Below are 22671 nucleotides of genomic sequence, written 5' to 3' on the forward strand. Positions count from 1 at the left end.
CCATAGGGGCCGAAGAGATGGCTCAGCGGTTTAAGAGCAATAGCTGCTTTTCCAGAGGACCAGAGTTCAGTTCCGAGCACCCATGCCAGGTGGCTCACATTCACGTGTAACAACAGCTCCGGGGGATGCAGTCCCCTCCTCTGGCCTCTTCAGTCACCCACACACGTGCACATACGTACACAAGAAAAAGTAAAATAAACTTAAAATATATATATATGTTTTACATCTCTACCAAAATTTCATATGACTGAAATCCTCTTGTCTTGATCCAACATTAAACCTGGGAACACCTCGTGTAACTTGGGAAAGGGCACAAACCATCCTACAAACTATCGTAAAAGAGGCAGATACTTGCACACACTTCAGCTTTGAGGATCAAAGTGTACACGGGAGCTGTGTGAACACAGGTAATTGAGCTATTTATTGTCTGTCACCGCAGCTTTGTCATAGGTCACCCCTGTGCTCTGGCCTTGGGAGCAAGCCAAGCCAGGGTCAGATGGGGTGCAGACCTCCTCCCACCAAGTCATGTGCGGGTCCCCACAGTTTCCACCCCTTTCTCCACAAGCACCTTGCCATGTGGAAATCTTCAGTTGGCTTCCCAGAACCCTCTTGACTGCATGTCACATGCTCTACATAGTTGTTTATAAGAAGATTTTATAAGCTATTAACAGCCATTTTAGCTTTGTCTTCCTGATCTCTGAGGCCGTGCTGTATCCTCCACAGCAGGTCACATCATTAGTGATTAACAGTACATTCGGCCAGATGGAGGGACCTGAGTGAGATGCCCGGAACAAGGTCAGGACAGGCTTTTCCCGCCCAGCAGTGACTCTAACGAACCTCATGGTGAGCTCAAGTCTAGAACACACAAGCAGCTCTAGAGGAAGCTTAGGGTTGGGAATGTGTGGGGCATAGCTGTACAGTTTACCTGGCTACCTGGTCCCACTCTCCCACCTAACACTGTAGAATGTAGTGGGATGTGGGGGGTTATGCCCAACCACAAAGATGGCCTAACTAAGAGGGTAGCACTTTCCACAGGCTGAGCTCTGGGACTCCCGTGTCATTTTCCCGAGAAATGCTAGCCAGCTGCAGTCATGGGGTGCTGTTGGCTGTCAGTGTGTCCATCTGGGTAGCCCTGGCAGTGGCGGGGTTCCAAGTGTCTGGGTCTGGCTGCCCCATGAGCTCTCCACCCAGGGACAGCCACTCAGCCATCTGTGCTGCTAAGTAACTCCTGCATGAGGGGGGTGGCGAAGGGGTGTGTGTCTTGGATGCGCAGCAGCTGCTGGGTTTGCTGGACGTTGATGCTGCGAAGCTCCGTGAGGACAGCCATGATCTTCAGGAACAGGAACCTGTAGGCAGCCAGAGAAGCAGAGAAGTCAGCGCTTCAGGCTACCCCTCCCCATCCCACCGGACTGACCTGACCTGAGAGCACACAAGTTCAAGCTCAGGACAGCCTGGCGAGGATGTTTGGAATTCCTTCAGCCCATGCGTGAAGAGGCAGAATAGCCACGTGCTGGGGCTAAAGTCTGAGGCTCGGATCTACCTCCTCCTCCCCCGCCCGTGGACTTGAGTCCTTGTACATGGACCCCTGCAGAAAATTCAGACCTTGCAGATTAACTTAAGACGTCTTTGGTGGGTAGTCGCTACCGCTAGCAACCCACAGGCTGGAGTCCCAGATCTCCCCGTCTCTGCAGCCAGCATCTGAACAAACACTTACCCATGGTAGGTAAGATAGCTATAGCACCCTAAGCCTCCTTACAGGAAGCAACTGAGCAAATAAAGATGTAACACCCCAAGCCCCACACTGTAAGACCCCAAACTGGCCTCAACCTTCAAAGCCTTAGGCTTGTTGGAATCACGTTTCCTGCTGTCTCCATGCCTGTGGGCATGAGACCAGGCACCAGACCACAGAAACCCGAGGACTGGTGAAGGCATGGGAGCTCTGATCTGTGCCAGTCCCCAAGCAGTTTTGTTTTGTTTTGAGTGACAGATTTGAACTTAGACAATCCGCTAGCTGCCGAGCCCCACCTCTACCCTGTAGAATCCGTGGGCATTGCCTTGGCTCCCTTGCAGAATGCTGTTGGTACCTACCTCAGGGGAGGGTCTTGCATGTTACAGGTTATAATGTACATGTATTTCCTGGCCCCCAGAGCTGACCCTTCCCAATCCATAGTAGCTATGATAGATGTACTGCCATTAGGAGTGGTGTCACTGTTTTTACCGCCATTGTGGTTGCTACCCGCCTTTGCTAGGAGACCCTATAGAAGAGACAGTGGAATTAGGATCTTCCGACGTCTTGATGACAGAAATGTGCAAAGCCCTGGGCAGACAAGTCTCTCTCAACTAGACTCAGGCAAGAAGGCTCAGTAGAGGTCACAAAACCATCCCAGAGCCTTGGTCATCAGAATCATCCCCAGGCAGAGCAGGGGCCTTGGAGATGAGGCCAGAAGGAAGGGGACAGGAAGGAACCCCTCGGATCTGCTTTTCCCAGCCCCTCCTCACCTGTGGGCAGGGTATGGCCGACTACACTCAATGTAGGCCTTCAGGGTGAGGGCAAATCGCTCCTGCAGCTGGTCTACCACGCCGCGCTGTACCACACCGGGGCGATCTGAGAGGGGAGGGGAGGAGAGGCATTGTGGTGCCGGGCCGGGTAGAGCAGAGCAAAGGGAAGGTCAGACCAGCCCTGGAGGAAGGAATCGCTGGCCAACCACCTCAGCAAGCCAAGGAAAAGAGCAGACTCTGCCGTCCGCCTGTGCAGCGGAAAACAAGGCTGATGACAGAAAGGGGGGCCGCCGCCACCTCCCGCAGATCTGGAGGTTTCCGGCAGCTGGGGCGAGCTATCACCTGGGGAGAAGAGAGAGATGGCTTGCATCAGCACGTACTCCTCCTTATGCAGCTGCAACTTCTTGAGCATGCAGTGGAGCTTCATCATCGGGTCCAGCAAAAGCTTCTGGAAGCCGCCTGTGTGTGTGGGGGGGTGGTAAAGGGTAGACAGCCAGCACCTCAGGAACCTGACCCAAGAACCCAGGTGCCCCTCACCGAGCTGCTTCGCTCCATCACCCAGTCTCCCTCGGCTGCCATCTCCCCCCTCCCTCCACCAGGCAGTCTCCCGGGCACCATCAGGGTCTTCGAAGCAGTAGGCCAGCCGACCACACTCCCAGGTCCCGGTTTCCGTGTCAAACATCGTGTTGAACCTCAGGATGCACATCTCAAAAGTGGCCCCCTTCAGCAGGGAGATCTGGTCCTCGATAGGCAGGTCCCTGGCAGCAAGGACAGGAGGTGATGACGGCTCCTAGGTAGGCTGTCCACAGGCTGCCACCAGTCCCCATGTCACAATACAAAAAAAGTTGGAGGAGAAAGAGGGAAAATGGAACGGCCTCCTCCTGAGGACGCGGTTCCTTCCAGGTCACCTCCAGTCTCTCACTCTTAACCCGGGCCATCAGGCCCACCAAGGTCTTTCACTCCATACTCCCTTAGCTTTTCATCCAGGCCCCTCACAGCCTGACCCATCTCTCCCAGCCCCCTACACAGCCCCTGACCAGCACTTAATGTCTTGGCTCTTCCTTGGTATCCTCATAAACATTTGCCTCTGTTTGCCTATCTGGAATGATTGCCCCTTGAAGGAAATCCTGAGGCGCTTTCTGGTCAAGTACTGTCTTCCCTTCCCGGAAGTGTCTCTAGAGAGCAGAATCCGTCTACACTGCCACCCCTTATAGTGGAGTATCTGCTACATAACACATTCCCAGCTGTTTCTCTCCCATGGCGAAAGCCTCGTGTTCAACTCCCTATCATCCACTCCCTGCCTGACAGTGTGCTCCTTGCATTGTGATTCAGCCCCACGTGACCAGGCTAGGCAAGACAAGGTGGAGGGCTTGGGGGCAAATACCCCTAGCACTGCAGACCACATCCTCTGGAGCGGCGGTTCCTACCACACCAGGAGGTTCCTCCCACACCAGCAGGTTCCTGGTTCTCTTGCTGACACCGCTTGCCCTCCATGCCCAGCTCTGGGGAGGTGTGGTCTGTTAGCTCACAGGAGCGCCCACCCTCCCCACGGTCAAGGCCTGCTTGACGGCAGACAGCCGCACACCCACACCTGTCCTCTCTCCTCTCAATGGACTTCCTTCTTTTTCCTTCCAACTTAACTTTTTCTCTGAAATTGTCCAATCAGGGTTTCCCCCCTTCCGGGAGAAATAGGAAGGTCGGATGCCCAGCACGTGCCAACGTTCTTCAGATGTTTTTATCGTTTCATACAAGGTTGATAGGATCAGCTCCCATTCCAAAATGGGGAGGCTGACAAGCCCACAACAAACAAAGCCAATGAACCGTGTAGGCGGGGCCAGACGACATGGGGTCTTTTTGCACCCGTTTTCCCAAAATTCACTGGGGACTTAGTGCAGAATCTTTGAAGTTTTTTGATCATTTCCCTTTCCTTTCTCCATCCCTTCGCTCAGCCCTCCAGGCCTACCTGAAGTAGGATATGACCTTGGCGAAGTTGATGACGCCTTTGAACATGTAGGTTGACACGTCAGCCAGGTGTGGCAGCAGGGGGATGATCTCCTTCCCGTCGCTCTTGGAGGGGGGCTGGTAGTTCCAGATGCTGCCGTCTTCTCCCCGCAGCTGCAGAGAGATCTTCATTGGAACACAATCTTTCATGATTCGGTTCCATGTGACAGGGTCTTCCAACAGTGAGGCCTGCAGAAACTCTGGGAGCTCACAGCCACCGTTAAACACCGTAGGCAGCTGCGATAGAGGGCAGGAGGCAAAGAAAGGGGGAGCAGGGTGTTGTCACGGACAATGTAGGCTCCAGGTGACCAGCTGCGGTCGTGATCACCGGCGTGCACACGTGTGTCCACCTACACACACAGCCCAGGTTTCTTCTCTCGGGCTGCCTCCTGACAGGGTGAGGTTCTGTGAGTTATTGTCCATATCCCTGCCTGGTCAAGTGTGAAGGGCGAGGGTGGCCTCCGTGCCTACTGAATCCTAAAGCTTCCTTCCCTCTGTCGGCCCCAGGGAACAGAGAGAAGGGCTTGGAAGCTGTAGATGAAAAGAGGCGTACCAAGGGCTGGACCATTCTTCTTGGCTACTCTAGTCACCCGAGATACTTGTGACCGTTCTGGGAGGTGGAGGGCTGACACTAGAGGCAAAGACAAAGCTGCCCAACAGGAAGTCCAAACACCCCCCACCCCCCGTCCTGACTGTCCTCCCAGCTCCGTGTGGGCAGCGCATCTGGCCTCCACTTAATCTTAACCCAGTTCCTACTTGCTGCAGACAGACAGATTCTCCAACCTGAATCGGCTGGGGAATCACCAAAAGGTTTCCCATCCCAGAGTTTGGGGTCCGGAGCAGCATACTTGAGCTTTTTCCATTTCTAGCAAGTTCCCAGGGACTCCTGATACCTCTAACCCTAAGACCACTGGCGTGAGAAACCCTGGGGATATGACTCGGGCTTTGAGGAGCTGGCATAGCCATGGGCGCAGCTCTAAGACCACCCTACCCGGAAATCCTTGAAGTGGGAGAAAGTGGTGTCAAAGGTTTTCATCTGAGCATCCATCAGCTCCTGGATCAGCGCCTGCTGTTCTTCAGTCAGGCCCTGCCCTCCGGGCGCTGGCACTTCGGTCTTCTCCCTCCTCTTCCTCTTGATCAAGGCCCGCCTCTGCTCCACAGCGGCATCGGACATGATCACTGTGTGTTAACAGAGCAGGCTCAGCACCCGTGCCCACCCCGCCACCCTCAAGCTCCGCACACCAGCAGGGCTGCAGTTGTGACTGGGGCGGTGGACCGTGGAGAAGAAAAAGAAGACACAGCCCTGACCCACATCTCCCTCACTCCCCACGGCAGAGGACTGGTGCCCATGAGCTCAGGTGGGCGCCGTGGTGCCCTCTGTCTCCGGCACCCGTCCCGGTCCACAGAGCCCCTGCCCCGCGGCCACTCACTCTCCTTCTTCATGCCGCTCTCCAGGCACTTGCGCAGACGGCAGGCCTGGCACTGCCTCCGGGTCTTGCGGGTGATCTCGCAGGTCCCCTTGCGGAAGGGGCACCTCAGCCGGACATTGCGTTTCATGGCCCTTCTGTGGGGACAAGAAAGAACACCAGATATTCTGTGGGGGGAACCCAGTTCCTGGGCCAGGCACCACAGGCCACACTGTCTGTCTCTCCAGCCGCTGCCAGCAGCAGGTAGGACGCACTGGGCATTTTAGGGGACAGGTGTAGTTCGGTCCTCTACCCCAAGATCCAGGAATCAGAAGAGGAGGAGACTCCTGCCATGTTTCGGCAGGAAATGAGACTTTGCTTTACGCAGGCATCTATAGCCCCAGAATGTCTTCCGAGGAGGATGAGTCAACTGCAGGCTCCATCCAGGCCTTTCCCTAAGCACCTCCCATCCTTCTTCACACCCTTGTTACCAGTGGTATCCATGGAGATGGGCTTCTGACTGCATCTCTCCTTGGAAGAGAGAGCCAGAGAAAACCTCCTCCCCTGGATGTCCCTCACCCTGCAACTTCTGAACATAAGAAGTCCCTTCCCTTCTCTAGCTTCCCTTCTAGTAGGCTCTGACTGGCCTTGGGGGTGGGGGGAGGTTGGGAGTTCTACAGAATAGAGGTGGGAGGGCTCTTGTCTCCAGCCTGAAGGGTGCTGAAGGGCCACCAGCCCTTCAGCAAGCAGGCGGGCAGTAAGTGATGGGGTGTCTCTGGCAGATCACTCTCTTTACAGCTGAGTCACCCTGCATTTCCTGCTGAAGACTACCGTCGCTGCCCTAACTTGGTTTCCTTTCATCTGGATGATCCAAGTGAACCCTCGGCTGTTCTGTCCAACAGTGTGAGAAATGAGAGAAGGTGGCTTGGAGCTATGGGAACAGGGGTGCGGGGAGGCCCACACTGGAGACTGAGCTCCCTGTAACTAGCAGGCCTGAACTCTGAAACTTGGGGGTCTCTGACTGTCCGTCAGCCTGGGAGTATTGCCAAGGGCATAGCACACTCTCATCTCTGCAGACCTAGATAAGAGGCTCATGATGTTATGCCCAAATGCCCCCAGAATGGCTAAAGGGGATTGGTGTTCATCAGAAGCGTGTTGTGTATCCGATGCTGGCCGACGTGGTTGGTATAGCTTTAAAGACTTGTCTTTCAAAACCAACCCCGTGGACTTCATCTGTCACCTCCTGGCACAGGAAAGGAGACTGGTCATCTAGGTAAGTGACAGACTTTGGGTCTAAGTTTGCTTGGTAAGAAGGGGAGTTCCCAACCACTGATGCCTCACTCCTCTCTAGGAGTCCCAGGCTGGACCCAAATGGGGAGATGCCCACATCCTGGGGTGGTACACATAGAAGCTGCTTGGACATGTGCTCTGGCATGAAGAACCAGAACCTTCCTTCATGTTGGGTTTGTGGTATATCCTCAGCCCAGAGATTTAGCTGGTGCTCCTTGCGAGTGACTGGTTACAGAATAGGCTGAAGCCAGCCTGTAGCCTACATGTGTGACCGTATCTTCTGGAACAGATTTTTTTTTTTTTCCCTTGGATAAGTATCCTCTTTACTGTCTGGGTTTCCTGACATTATGCTCTTCCAAGGGGAGCCAGCCTGAAACCAGAGCTCTTACATTAGCAGAAGAGAAAAACGCAGGCTCACCCAACTCAGGAGACTTCAGATTTCTAGTTTTAATTGGTCACACCATTCCCTTATTGTCCCATCAGTGGTCTGTGCCAATGTGTGTCAGCCCGCTGTAGCCCACTCAGTCAGTGTTTATGCCACCCTAGATCGTGGTGCCCTTAGACCTATCCTGGGTAGAGTTAGCCCCACGTGACATGAGGACAGCTCTCCAAGACCACACGATCCCCAAAGCCAGGGATCTGGGAAGACTAAACTGGTCATAGCACAGAGCTTGCTGCACTGCTCCCTTGGAGTGATCAAGGACTGTGAGTCCTCCTGTAAGGGACAAACGGCTGAGCACCTCCCGTCTGATGACGAGCAGCACATCTTTGGGGTTGCAGGGCCTTGGCTTGAGCATTCATTTCCATTCAAAAGATAAATCACTAACAAAGACTCAGGGTGAAAAAATGGAATGTTCTGCCAGGTTAGGCTAGAACATTCCACCCTGGTGGGGAGAAGCGGGTCTTGAAAGCCCCACTAAGCTCACAAAACTCAGGTCTCCCGAGAGCCTGCTCCCCAAAGTTATATAAGCGGTAAGCAATTGCTGCGGGAGGGGAGGCTCTCTGGTGGGTCTAACGGCAGGGAAACTTCATTGATGCTCTTTACATGACATCCCCCATGCTCCGATAGGACTTTTCAGTGATACATCTGCCCAAGCCGTCGGTCTCCTGTAATGAACCCCTCAGCCATGCGTCTCCAAGAAACACCCATTCACCACGCTAGATTTACGGGGAATCATTTCTTGGATCCACTACCACTGCCTTACCTGAGGTTCATAGTTTGGTCGTGGTTCCCCAGGAAAAGGCATGGCATGTTGATACTTGAACAAGGACCAACAGAACCAAAAGTGAGGGAGGGAGGAGCAATTGCATGGCCCCCAAAGAGGGTGCTAAGATGTACAAGGCTGAGCTATGTGAGAGAAAAGCATCCTTGGGGGTGGGGGCTGGGGAACGCCAGGGTGACCATTTTCCTTTACTTGTCACAAGGTGCGGAATCCCCTTGGTAAACGGGGAATGTGGGGAGACTGCAAAGTGGTCTTGGACCAGAGAACCTTTTCTCAAAGGGAGGAAGTATGCTGGAAAAGACACACAGGTACACTACACGTATTGTCCACCGCATGGCTGAGAAACGTGAGGAAAGTGAGGAGGGGGTAGCCTGCCATTTCCTACACCTGGAAAGACATATAAGAAAAGGAAGAGGGGGAAGGAAAAGAAGTCTTCCTAGGACCCCAAACTGAGAAGCCATGGAGAGAACTGGACTTTGGGGGAGGGGAAGAAGCAAGGCAGGAATGACAGAAGACCTTCATTAGTTCAATCTTTAATACAGAGAAAGAGAATCATCCCATAATTTACCTCACTACAAAAAAAACTCTGAGAATCAGGGCATGGTTAGGACATGATCTCTTTGGGGTAGGAGAGGCTTTGGTGGATGTGAGCGATTTAGACTGTCGTGTAAATCAGGTTCGTAAGGTGCTAAAGCGCTAACAGGCAGATGAAATAAAGGGGAAATGAACGACGGGAGGTGTCCTGGTCACCTGAAAGCAAACGTGGCAGTATTTGTCAAGCCAGAGATTTGGGGGGGGGGGGGGGGGGGGAAGGCCAAATGCCATGCTTGTCTCTGGAAGGATTTTAAGCCTGAATGGCAGTTTGCCGAGGAAGGGCAAATGGAGAGGAGGATAAAGCAGTACGGGTGGCCCCCACTGTAACTCCTGCTATGAGGGAGGGAGATATGGATGCTCCTCGGATGGGGTAGCAAACATGGGCCACAGTGAGGGCCACACATGGGAGCCACAGGCTCCGTGAATTGTGGATTTCTTGGTTCCCTGCTCATGTGGAAAACCCTTGGGTTTTATTGGATCCTACAGTGACTCATTTCATGTTAACACCCCAGAGCACTGGGTCAGTGTGCAGCAGAGGATGGATACGGAGATATGGTGCGGGTAAAAAGGACTAAGCTTGTCGTAGGGCTGGGTCATTGTCCTCCCTCTCCTGGCTGGGCAGGATGGGAGCCTGTAAAGTTGCCTCCCCGAGGGCTGCGGATGTATAATGGTATTGATTCCATCGAGGCACTGGAAAAGGTAGATATTATTCCTGACCAATGCCTTTTCAACAGCCCAGTGTGGCCTGAGGAAGCCAGATGATTGGTGGGGAGTGACTGCGGATTATAAAGCGCTAAAAGGCCCTGCTCCTCCCCTGGCGTCCGAGGCACCCAACAATGCTCTTTTCCACGGAGCAGCTGAAACAAGCGATGCGGTCCACTCACGCTGTCCTGAACTTTGGGATGATCTTTCTGAACGCTGTGTGAAGGTGTGTCTCTGTCCTTCCTCGCCTGCCTAAAGCCCCTTATGACTGGTTTAATAAAGAGCTGAATGGCCGATAGCTGAGTCAGAAGAGTATAGGTGAGACTTCTGGGCAGAGATAGGAATGCTGGGAAAGGATCTGAGGCGGGCGATTCGCCAGCCAGAGGCGGAGGAAGAAACAGGAGCCCGACTGAGGAGAGGTAAAAAGCCACGGGCCAGAACGTAGATTAATATAAATTGGTCAATTTAAGTGATAAGAGCTGGGAACAAGCCTAAGCTAAGGCTGAGCCCTCATATATAAATAAAAAGTCCCCGTGCCATTATTTGGGTGCGGGTGATCCAAAGAAAGACCCATTATACCCTACTGACACCTTCCCCATTCCTTCAGCTGCTAAAGCCCAAGAGCAATATGCATTCCATGGAACAGTCCGAGTGGACCTTTAGAATACCCCTCCAAGATAGCTTCATAGACTCCCTGTTTGTCGTGGTATGGCGGCCCTTTGTTAGCCTGTCTGCACTCTAGAAGAAGAAAGGTTTCATTACACAGCTGATATGTTAGTCTCAGTAGTTTAAAGAGTTACAGAAGCAGCGTCTGAGAGATATACAAGTGCCCTTAAAGAAATGAGGATGGGAAATCAGTTAGCACGAGGCACAAAACTCTTGGGAACATATGGCCAGGAACGAGGCCTATGATGATGGTATTGTTGAGAGAATTATACTTGAGCCTATGCCTGTAACTGTAAAACGGCTGCAGGTGTTCTTGGGGCTCCCGGGGGTCTTGTACCCCATGCTGTCCTTTATCTAATTGATAAGGGGGAGGTGCTGTGTGGATTGGTTCAGAAAGAAGCTTTTGAGCAGGGTAAGAAAGACCCTTGTAGGACCGGCTGAACAGTAGTGTCTCAACACCTCAGGATCCCTTTGTGCTAGAAGTCACCAGCAACTGAGAGGGCTGGAGGGAGGAGGGGCATGACAAAAGCCACCTGAACAAGCAGTTCCCACGGCAGAGAGGGTCAGAGTCTCATCAACCTGCACAGAACAGCAATCGCTAGGTATATATAAAACATAAGACTGGGATCCATGACTAGTTCCGCTGCAGCGACAGTGAAAGCATCCCAGACGGTCAGGTTTTGGACTGGTGGCCCGAGTGCTTAAAGCAGTGTGGTGTGGTGTCTTTTCTGTCACCCATGCCATGAAGTCTGCTCCGGGACCAGTGCTTTTCTGAGCCTTTCAGGCCCCACCTCACCCCCACAGACTAAACCAACACCCACACTGAAGAAAGCGCTGGAAGGGCTGACACCTACTCACGTCAATGCCCGACACACGGGGGGCCTGCACAGGTAGGACAACAAGCAGGAATGGGTGGCTGCTGCAACACAAATAAATGCTGACACCATGTGGCTGGAAGGAGGGAAGGGTAGCTAAGCGGGCTGAGTTAAGAGCAACACAGTTAATACTAACTCATGAGGCTAGGCGTGTAACAGCCCGCGCTGTATGTATGCAGAGGCCTGGTTTTATGGACGACTCACAAACAGAGGCATCAGCGTCGTTGGTTTGGCCACAGTGAGGACAGACAGACGTGGAAGAAAATATCTAACAGCGTTCAACAAGAGTCAGAGCCCCTCGTGGTTTTCCACTAGCAACCCGTGGCCCATTGAGTCTTTTCACAGACAGCCTTACATAAAGACAGACATCTGCCCCCAGGGCCCAGTAGAGGGTTGCTCATTAGATTCATATACAGTCTGGCTAGAGGGCAGCTAACAAAGTTTGAGAAATAGATAAAGTCACTGTATTCTCATGAGATATTCTGATTTTCTGCATAGTGGCCCAGACATGCACGGCTTGTTCCCCAGTTGCGGCCCTAACAGATGGATGCTCTGATGATGCAAGTATGTAATTCAACCTGTCTCATGCGGGATTGGCAGGTAAACTATACAGGGCCTGTGCTTATGAAATATGCTCTCGCCTGTGTGGACACAGCCACAGCCTCTTCCAAGCATCTCCGTGCAAATAAACAGTGGGCGAAGCCACTCTCTGGGGGGGTCTCTATAAATTTCTGTGTTAGGTGTTACATGTTGGCTTGCCTAAGGAATTGACTGGGGTATTTACTTCATAAGAAATGATATGAAAGGTACTCATAACCCTCTAGAGGCTGAGTTGACTGAAAGAATGAGTTATTAAAATGCAGTTTAAAATGTAACCAGAAGGCACCGTGTGTGTACACATGTAAAAAGGCATTCCCTGGGGCTGTCCAACCACTGAATGAAAATCTCAGTGCCAGAGGTTACCTCCTCATGGTTTCTTGTTTGTTTGTTTTTTGTTTGTTTGTTTGTTTGTTTGTTTTTTGGACTAGGGAGGCTCCACCTACCATAGACTGTTGTAGACTTGCACGGTGGAATTATATGGTAAATCTATATTGGAATACACTTCATGCTTTAATCATAGTGTGAAGAAATCAAACTGGGACTGAGCTGAAAGCTCCTCCTTGTTGGCTGGCTTGCACAGTGTTGGAAAGCACTGTGCAGCCTCCGGAAGGAGAGCTGTTGCTGACAGCCATACTCACTTAAGACCCTGTGAGCTACGCTACAAGCAGGGAAGGAAGAGAGACCTGCCAGTGCAGTACTGGCTCAGCTGTTATGGATACAACTAATAACTTTTCTGTTGGATTTATGGCATATGCAAAAGAGGGCATCCATGTTGGTACTATAATACCAGGCAAAAAATCTCACAGCTAGAGAAAGTATAGGTCCCACTTGAAGGTGGCTGCTATTGTTCGGTTAAAAAACTGATTGCCTACCAATTTCATTCTTGTGCTGGTTAGTTTTCTTTCTTTTATGGTTTTTGCCTTGTCAATTTAACACGAGCTAGAGTCATCTCGGAAGAGAGAACCTCACTTGAGGAAATGTTTCTGTCAGATTGGCCTGTAGGCAAGTCTGTGGGGCATCTTCTTGATTAATGACCGATACGGAAGTGCCCCCGCCCATGGTGGGCAGTGCCTCCCATAGATAAAATGGTTCTAGGTTGTATAAGAAAGGTAATCTAGGGGGAACAAGCCAATAAGCAGTGTTCCTTCATGGATTCAGCTCCCTTCTCACCTTACACCGTGAGCTCCTGCCCTGACTTCCTTTCACAAAGACCTATGATCTGGACGTTTAACCCAAATAAACCTTTCCCTCCTCAGGTTGCCTTTCAGTCATGGCAACTATCACATTTCTATCACAGCAATAGAAAGCAAAGGAGGACACTTCCTAAACATATTTATTCCCACAGATCACTGCTACTGTCAAGCTTGGTTGTTGAAACTCTTTGCAAGTGGCAGTTACTTCAGAGACTCATAACCAGTCAAATTAGAGATAAATGTTGCTCTTGCTTGGCCCAGTGTTTACCTGCCAATGGAAGAAAATAGCCAGGCATACACATTATCCAGCTGAGGGAAGGGGGAGAGTGTGTGTAATTGTTTCCTCTGGATTGAAATAACTGCACCTGGGTAGAGGAGGCAGGTTCACGACACTTGAGAAGCTCACAAAGTTAGAAGTCGGAAGCCTCATGAGGTACTTTCAAAGGTTATATGGACTGTAATCTGTTGCTGGGGGAGAGGAGACTGCTGTGGAGTTGCAAGTTGTGCAGAGAAATAGCAACAATGCGGTTTATATGTATCCTCACTAGAGCCAGAGTGGCGCTTCTCAGCCACGCAGCTGCCCGAGTCACCCATGGACTTCGAAATAATGTGAGGTTCGCCAAGCTAGACGTGGGTAGAATAGTTTCTTGATGTATTGCCAATAGCCTATCTGTAGTGAACAGATGTTTGTTGATGTGTCTCCAGGAAAAGTTATACAGCAGCAGCTGTCTTGGGAATATATGAATGTCCCAAGTGTGGCCTGGAGGTGAGAACTACAAAGCTTCTCCTTTCCTCAAGGCAAACTGGAGCTCTTTCTTCACATATTGCTTCCTGACTTCCCTCCCAGCTTCGATCTGAGTCCTAGTGCTGAAGGTGGCTTGGCAGAGCTGTCACTGGCCTTTCTGTTCTTCATCTGGATGATGGAACCTTTTGTCCAGACCTAACGTGGCGTGAAGCAGGAATTTTTTTTTTAATGAGGGTGTTTTTGCTTTTAATTTTTTGGTCACTTAAGAATCTGTTTCTAGATGAAATTATCTTAGTTTTGATTTATTTTATGTCATCCTTTCCTTAACAACTACCCTGTATATATATATATTTTTTTAATTTATTTATTTATAATTTATTTTTACTTTTTACTGAGCTTTTATTTTACTAAAGAACACATAGAGGAACAAAGTGTTATCTTCATGGAAATAATCCTTTCCTGGACAGTAGCTGGAAGAAGATGTGAAGATGAGGATTCTTCTGAAGTATTATGGCTCTCTTGGAGTACTTAGGAGGGTAGGCTTTGGGTGGGCCATTAGAGCAAGCCGAGGCCTTGAGACATTACCCAGCAAGTTAATGGAAAAACCCAAGTTAGGGGTCACCCAGTGTGTCAGTGCTGGCAAGGGTGTGAAGATTGGTGAGTGGTCATACCTGAAAAATCCCTTGCATCCTTCACATGTCATGACATTGAAATGATAGCCATTGGCCTTGTCCCCGCATACACGGCAGATTTGAAGACCTCCATCTTCCTCATCTGTATTGATGGACTTGTTGGAGACAGAATCTGCTTCTTTACGTTGCACCAGGCCAACATGGCTCCAGCTTTCTTCAGGTCTCATCTCCAGGTTCACATCTGTGTGTCTTGGACTAGAAGTGAAAGACACAGGTAATGAAAGGTTTGTATCAGGGGATTCTGGGAACACTCTTCCCTTTGAGTAAGACTCACATTTGGGTTTGATGCTGGACCCTCATGAGAACTGACATCCCAGAGGAAAAGTGTAAGTAACTATTTGAATTGTTAAGAAAGATGTAACCACTACATTTTTATGCACAGTAGGGGCCCTGGACAGAACACTTAAGCCAGAATATGGGAAAGAGAGGCTACAATGGGAGGAATAAATGAGAAAAGATGCTATCTGGATTGGATTATGGAGACACTGAATGGACTGAGGGGGTCATGCGTTGAGCAAAGGCTGGAAAAGGGAACAACTCATGGGAAAGACTAGCATTCAAAATTATTTCTGGGGCAGAATTCCACACAGAGAGAAAAAGGCTCCCCCCCCCCCAAAAAAAAAAAAAGGTTTTCAATTGAATACCAAACAGGTAGTGAGAGTAGAGCCAGATCACAATGCAAGAATCATTTCATGCCAGGAACTTAAAAAAAAAAAATCCCACTCCAACAAGTATCAGCTGCTTTATGCCTCATCTTTAAAGCAGGGAGATGAATGGCCTGGGGTTCTTTTGAGCTATTTGATGTTTTATGGAGTCACGTGGACCATTACGCCATTTGTATGACAAATTTTGTCTATTTGGAATTTTTTTTAACTAGTTAGGCACCTGCCATATGACAGGGAAGATTAATTGTGTTGGTCTTTGAGGGTTCTTTTGAGCCACTGGGGTTCTGTCAACCAACGTAGAACACAGAGAAACAAAGATGTCTGTCGAGTACATCTCTGTCGTTAAGATGGACAGTAGCTCTCCACAGGAAGCAATGGCGGGCCCTACGGTAAGTTAATTGTGAGCTAATCACACGGAAATTGACTCAATGAATTGTCTACATGAGTAACAGAGTTGGGAAGGCAAGCGGATGAAGATGACCATGATGAGTGACCAGTCCCCTGACTGGAAAAGCAGAGAGCGATCACTTCTCTGATTAGGCAAGAGTGCATTCAAGGCCAGCCTGGTCTACAAAGAGAGTTCCAAGACAACCAGGGCTGTTACACAGAGAAACCCTGTCTTGAAACCCCATCCCCCCAAATTTTGCAATATAAGACTCTTAGAAACAAACAACAACAACAAAAACACAAACACTGGGCAGGACAGAAATATACCACACCCTTGGAAACCTTTCCAGTTGCAGGAGTTCTATCTCATTTTTTTTTCTTAATAAGTCTACATTTGCTCCTTTCACTACTATCCATGTTTCCTTACTTTTTTAAGACATGAGACAACTTAGACACCACTGGTTTAAGGTGGCTTTGGTGATTTAATTGTCTGGCACTCTTCTTCCTGTGCACACCAAGAGCTAAGAAAGTCCCCATTGCGGTCACATCATTGTGATTTGGAAAACGCTAAATTGGTACCGTCTCGGGTCCCTCTTTGGAGAATTTTAGCTAACTAGTCTTTTGTAAATTTATGACAGTTTATTTAAAGGTACATTTTTGTGTTAGTGTGATTGTTTTATGCCATCTTGTGTTTAAAGCAGCATGGAGCAAAGGTTATTCTAGAGTTCCTGATGATAACTGAGGCGCTATTGACAGCTGATGGCTGCTGAAAGAGAAACAGTTTTGTTCTGGGTTATGGTCTACCCAAACTCCAGTGGATACCCACACACCTGTATGTGCCTGGGTGCTGGGAGTGTAATGGGCTTGGCAGAAATGATGTTCTAAAGAGATACTAGTGTTTCTCAATCTGACCATAAGACTATTGAAACAATGGGCTCCCCCCCCCCAACACACACACACACAAATGAGAATTTCCTGAGGTGCTCATGTTGGGAGAAGGAAAAGTACAGCTGGAGGGGATGGGCTACAGCATCAATGGTGACTAGGAGGCCTGGCTGGTCTCCTGAAAGAGAGCTTACACAGTCCTCCCAACGTGTCGGATCACTTTACGGGATGAGACTGAAACCCAGGTAATGGTGGTCGCTGGTGGCCCACAGCTTGATGCTGCGTAGATGGGTGCACATCCTTGGTTCTCTGTTTACACTTCCGCCTCACCTCAGGACCCAGAAGATGGACGCGAGGAATTCGTTCGGTCCGTCTCTGTTTCTCTTTCCAGAGTGACCACACGGAATGCATCCTTTTCTGCTTTGAACTTTTGGGGTGTCTGGGCCTGACCCTCAAGTCTAGTAACAGTAGCACTAGTTGGACTCAATAGGTTATTAAAGAATTAAAAAGAAAACATGATGCTGAAAGGGGGAGAAAACAAGGTGAGGGAGTCCAAGAGGGACTGAGGGGAAAGGGGAGGGAATGATACAGCGAAAAATACTTTGTATACATGTATTAAATTCTTAAAGAATAAATAAAAAATGTATTTAAAAGATTTTCATTTACTGACCAATAAGATACTATCTTGGCATGCATAATGCATAATTTAAAGTGTGGGGAGGGTTTATACTACATTAACATATGGAAACTATCATTAGTGTTTTGTCTCTATTTAACATTTAACTGTAGAATTTGAAACTGAGTGCATGATTTTTGGGTTTTGCTCTCTATAAGTATGTATGAATACACATATATTGTTTTCAACCCAGAGATAGGCTAATTTTGCTGTTAGAATAAAAAATTATCACCGGGCATCAATTTGTTACTAACAGACAATACGTTTTAAAGAAACGAAACCAAGAGTTATGTAATGCAATGCTGTGGTCAAATGGGGCCATTCACATACAGGAGATACACTTATGCCCCAAATGATAAAAAAACATTTATAGACATTGATGCTACTTTCAAAAAGGTGCTATTTCCTCCGCTTTAGGCCTCCAGAGATGGGGGCGGGACAATTTATGTTGCCATCCACAAGAGGGGAGGGCTCTGAGTTAGCACAGGTAGATGCCTCCTGCACACTCACCTGTGCGGTTCCTCATTTCACAGGCAGAAAAGCAGACGGGAGCAAGGACCCCATAGAAGTAAGCACCCCTATATCTAAAATCTGGACCAGTCTAAAAATATATATAAGGAGAGGTACGGACACAGGGAGGACGCCCGGATCAGAGTTTCAGAGCCATCTTTCCCCAGAGTACACTCACTCTCCTCCCGTAGAAAAAGAAGTGGGAGAGCATGAGATAAGGAAGGTCGGGGAGGAAGTTTGGGCAAAAGGGCAGACAGAATTCCCACCCCTCTCTCCCCACTGCCACAGGATCACCAAGTTCACCTTGCAATGCAGAGGAGGAGAGGGCTCATTCATCTTAGAGGTTAAGTCTATCTTTGGGGGAGTCAGGGCAGGAGCTCAAGGCAGGAACTGAAAGCAGAGACCATGAAAGAATGTTTCCTACACTCTTGTTCCCTTGCGCATGGTTTGCTGCCTTTTTCCCTTAGACTGGGCCTCGCCCTGCCTAGAGAGGGCATGCCCACATTGGGCTGGGCTCTCCCACGTCAGTTAGCAGTAAGGCAAATGCCCTTCAGGTCAATCTGATGGAAGCAATTCTGGGAAGGTGCCTGAGCGGTTAATCACCTAACTTCCCTCAGGTTGGTTGGGAAAGGACAGGAAAGCTGACCTCTCTAATAACACCCGGGGGCTGTTAGGATCCTGGATGACTCTGATAAGATCAGCAGTACTTCTGTTGATATTTACCACTTTGAGACTTTAGGGAAACTGACCCACTGGAATTTTTCCATCCCTAAAGCTCCCTTTCCCACCCCCAATCCTCCCGAATCACCTCTTTCTTTTATTTCCAAGTGGCTTCCATCTTGAGGAAGTGAAGTCACTAATCCCCAATTCAGCTGAGTCAGATGGGCAGGGTTTCCTACGGAAACAGGATTTCCCTTCCAAATGCTATTACCTCAGTGGTTCAGACCCTCCCAGCCCAGCTGTCATCTTCCGGATGATAAACCGAGGGAAATCTGTTCCTCCTCGTCCTCCCAGAAGCCCAAGGCAGAGGACAGAAAAGAACATTTTCAGAAGGGGAGAGTATATTTACAGGTTGCGTATCTGACAGTGGATTAATATCCAGACTATATAAAGAACCCAATGCAAAACAAACAAAAAGTTAAACGTCAGACAAAATGAGAACATGAGCTTGGTGTAGCCGTACATTACACCTGGCATCCGCCTGAGTTTACAAAGAGAGCCTTTTCAAAATGGAACACACAAAGTGGGGGAGGGGAGATATAGATTATCTGAATAGACTTTTCTCCAAGGAAGTCTTCTGATTCCTCAGCACCTGAATGGCATTCTCACCCACGGCTAGAGGTCATGCCTTCTTCCCCCCAGCGACCCCGACAACATCCCAGGAGAGGCACTCGGCTCATTCCCTAGCACCATAGACCTCACTGGAGCTAGCTGGCCACATGAGGGGCCACATCATCCTTCCTGGCATCCCAACCCTGGCCTCTCTGGATGGAAGTGGAGTGCATTTTCCAGCACCTCAGTGGAGCCTTGTTCACAGGTGAGAGGCCATTTCCCCTTCCTGCCAGCACCCTAACTCTCAACTCTCTGGGATGGAGCTTGTTCTCAGCGTTGTAGGATCTGAGCAGAGTTCACACCCCAGATTAGAGGCTACATCTCCCTTCCTTAGTCATCCCGACTTCCAGCACCTCAAGACCTAAGAATTGGCTACCCAGTGCCTCAAGGTCAAGGTGGGGCTCACTTGCCAGGGTAAAAGTGAGAGGCCAAAAGATTAAAAATCAGCAGCTATTAATATTTAAGGCCTGAAGTAGCTGGGTGGAGAAGTCCAGGAATGCCCTGAGGGGAAGGACCACCTTACTACATTCTTTCCCCACCCAGTTGCTAGGAGATACAGTTGCTAGGAAGCTGGCCCATCCCCCTAGGGAGGGACACCAGATCATTAATGGTCTGGAGACCTTCCTATAGCCAGTCAATTCAAAAATGTAGCATTTTGACCAATAGATGCTTGCCAGGCAGGAATCGCCCCTGCCTTGGGCACACTGGGAGGGACCAGAATCTTTAAATCACCCAACTAACCTGAGCACGGGGCGCTCGGCTCTTGCTGCTTCGGTGGTGTGGGGTGTGGGCCCAAGCTGCAGCTTGTGATGATTTACAATAAAAAGAACCTCATGTATTTACAGTGGAGTCTATTTATTCTATTGGTCTTTTGGGGTTTGTGAACTGGGCAGAACAAAAGTTCCATCTCCCTCCATCAGCCTTATCTCCTTCCCTCCAGCATCCTCATCCTTACCACAAATGCCCCAGAACCGATGTGGAACCTGTTCCCAGAGCGTCAGGACCTGTGTGTCACAATCTTCCATTATCCTAGCACCCAGTAACCCATGTGGCAATTACTTCCCAGGTCTGAGACTCCATCGTCTATTCTCTGGCATCCCGGCCCTCAGCATCTCAGGACCCAAGCAGAGCTTGCTCTTCAAGTGAGAGGCCTCTGGTATGTGTACCCCAACGTCTCATATCTGAACAGATGAACTCCTCAGCTTACTCCCCAGATTAGAGACCACACCTGCACACATGTCACCAAAACATGAGGAATTGTGTTAAAGCATTAGGGAGGTTGAGAGCCACTAGCTAGATTCTACAGTCTAGAGTCAGATAATCCAAAATGCCTGGAAATGATAGGCAAGGCAGAGGTTTTTCTTTTTACACCAGCAGCACCTGTGATGTGGTCTGAAGTCTTGGATGAGTGTCTCAGTCCTTCACTTCTCCTGTAGAACAGCTACAGATACCAACACCCTGCCCTCTTTCTCTCTTTTTCTATTCCATTGCTTTTTTTTTTTTTTTTTTTTTTTTTACTTATGTATAGGTTTGGATGTCTTTCTGCCTCTAATTTTAAATCCCTTTCCATTTTCTGCTTTGAAAGCCACGTTTGGTGACATGGAAGAAAGTCACATTCACAGCCCAAACAAATGCTTCTTCTTTCTTTGTCAGACCTAAACCCCCGCAGTGTGCAGTCTATTCCAGTTTTCACTAATGCACGCCGCAAGCCCGAGTTCAGAATCAAATTATTTCTACAATGACCAGTATTGGGTCAGGAACCCCAAGACCACGTTTCTCAGCACAAAGGAGATTTATTTGTCCCAGAGGGAAAAGGGGCAGGGAATAAGAGACAAAGACTGGGGACAGAGGAAAAGGGAGAAGGGGGAGAAGGAAAAAAGAAAAGGGGAAGGGATATTGGGTGGGAAGACAGAGGACTGCCTCTCTATACATACAGAGGAATCAGATATGGCCCACAGACAAATGGTAGTTTCTAAAGGTAAAGGGGGAACCCCCATGTCAGGACAGGTGCCTAATTTTGGTTGGACAAATTAATTAGGGAAGCCAAAGGCGGGGCTTTTGATTGCTGGACTTTGATAGCTGGGCCTTGGTAGTTAGCCTCAGGAGGAGGAAGTGGCCAAATAAGGGAATAGACCTTGGTGCCTGGCTTTAGGAATGTTCTTAGCAATGGGGAGAATGGGGACTGGGGAGAAGGGCAAGGCCCGCCATGCTGGGTCTGGCTAGAGTCCCTTCATTTCCTTCGCATGAATGACACTTACGAGTGAAGGCGTGGCTGTGCTGTACCTGCCCACTGTAGTGGTAAATACCTGAGGTGGTCTAGTCCAGAACTGCAGGCAGAGCAAATAAATGGATAAAGCCTACTCCAAACAGCGCTGCCTATGAAGGCATTGCACACAGGCCTCGTGAAACCATTGCTTACATTTGCAGCGCTGCAGCCACTTTAAATGGCCGTCTCCAGGCCTCTACCTCGGTGGCAGCGTTCCTGGACACTGGCTTTTCACCTGCACCCCATTCAAGCTCTGCTGCACACAGGATAATGCCTGCTTCGTGGCATTGGGCATTGGGTGCCGCCACTTTCTGTTGTCACTGCAAAGACACACTGTCAACAGCTATCTTTAGCCTGAACCAATTACACTTAACTCAAAGTGAGGTACATGGCAAAACGGATGTGACCCTTGGCCACATTTGTCACGTCTAATATGTTACCTGGGGGAGTTTCACTCACTCCCCTTGGCATACTGTCCAGATTGTTTCCTCACTCAGTGGCTCTGAAGGACCCTCAGCTGGAAATATTTAACACTATGACTCAAACTTCGGCATGCCAAAGTCCGTTCCACCATGCAATGCCTTCTTTCACCAATACAAGGTGATATTTCTCCTACCAAAGCGTTTTTGCACAGCCAGTTTTCAAACTCAGAACTTCTGGTAGCTGCTTATTTCCACCTGTCTGTCTGAATGTCCTTTCAGAGAAGCCAGGATCTAGGGCTGCCTTTAATATGATTATCAGCTGTTTTAATATGTTTATCTTTTCAGTAATTACAAGATCCAGCAAGCCATCTGACCATGTAGGCAGGGCAGCCTGACCCTCTCCAAATTACCCTCATGGCTTTTGGCTTTATGTGCTTGCTCAAGGATTTGGGGTCTTTTGGTTTCAACATAAAGCAGATGGCTTGTGGGCCAGTGAATTGCCTGCGCCTGTAGAATCTCTCATTTGGACACCTCAGTGGTCCAACTACTTCATACAGGAAAAGAGAAGCAGTCATGTCCCAGTGGGCATCTTCGTGAGAGTCAGAGCACTCAGGGGGCACTTCCTCCATTGGGAATACCACATATATGCATATGCGTGCGCACACACACACACACACACACACACACACACACACACACACTGAGGTGATTAGGTATGAGGGTTGTGTGTTGGGGTACATTGTTGTGAAGGTGTGTTCTGTATATTCAGTTGTTGATTGCTAAAAGCAGAGAGCTAAGCACTAATCAGACCTTGGTATTGTTATTTCTATGGCCCATCACCAGTCTTATAGTTTGTAAATATTCATCCTTCCTCACTTGTCTATAGGCTGTAATAAAGATCTGACGGCTAATAGCTGGGCAGGAAGTGGGGGTGAAGCTTCTGGGCAGAGAGAGAGATGCTGGAAGAAGAAGAAGAAGAAGAAGAAGAAGAAGAAGAAGAAGAAGAAGAAGAAGAAGAAGAAGAAGAAGAAGAAGAAGAAGA

At 49.3% G+C, this 22671-nt stretch overlaps 1 protein-coding gene across 5 annotated transcripts in view; it reads right to left on the reverse strand.

The window, feature by feature from the left end:
• Nucleotides 1-394: 394 nt before the first annotated feature.
• The window catches only part of Nr1i2 (nuclear receptor subfamily 1 group I member 2), a 44618-nt gene continuing 22341 nt past the window's right edge, over nt 395-22671 (reverse strand). The window contains exons 2-9 of one of the 5 annotated variants that reach the window (XM_055624953.1): nt 14466-14681; nt 5931-6064; nt 5492-5679; nt 4463-4614; nt 3115-3257; nt 2842-2958; nt 2500-2605; nt 395-1346 (exon numbers count right to left, since the gene is read on the reverse strand). In XM_055624953.1, the coding sequence (XP_055480928.1) occupies nt 1202-1346; nt 2500-2605; nt 2842-2958; nt 3115-3257; nt 4463-4614; nt 5492-5679; nt 5931-6064; nt 14466-14653 (1173 nt within the window). In that variant the 5' untranslated portion in view covers nt 14654-14681 and the 3' untranslated portion in view covers nt 395-1201. Of the gene's footprint in view, nt 2256-2499; nt 2606-2841; nt 3258-4462; nt 4738-5491; nt 5680-5930; nt 6065-14465; nt 14682-22671 lie in introns of all 5 variants that reach the window. The other 4 variants (XM_055624952.1, XM_055624949.1, XM_055624948.1 and 1 more) reach the window with 4 other exon arrangements.

This window comes from Psammomys obesus, unplaced genomic scaffold (genome assembly GCF_907164565.1).
Source record: "Psammomys obesus unplaced genomic scaffold, mPsaObe1.curated_primary_1811, whole genome shotgun sequence".
NCBI lineage: Eukaryota > Metazoa > Chordata > Mammalia > Rodentia > Muridae > Psammomys > Psammomys obesus.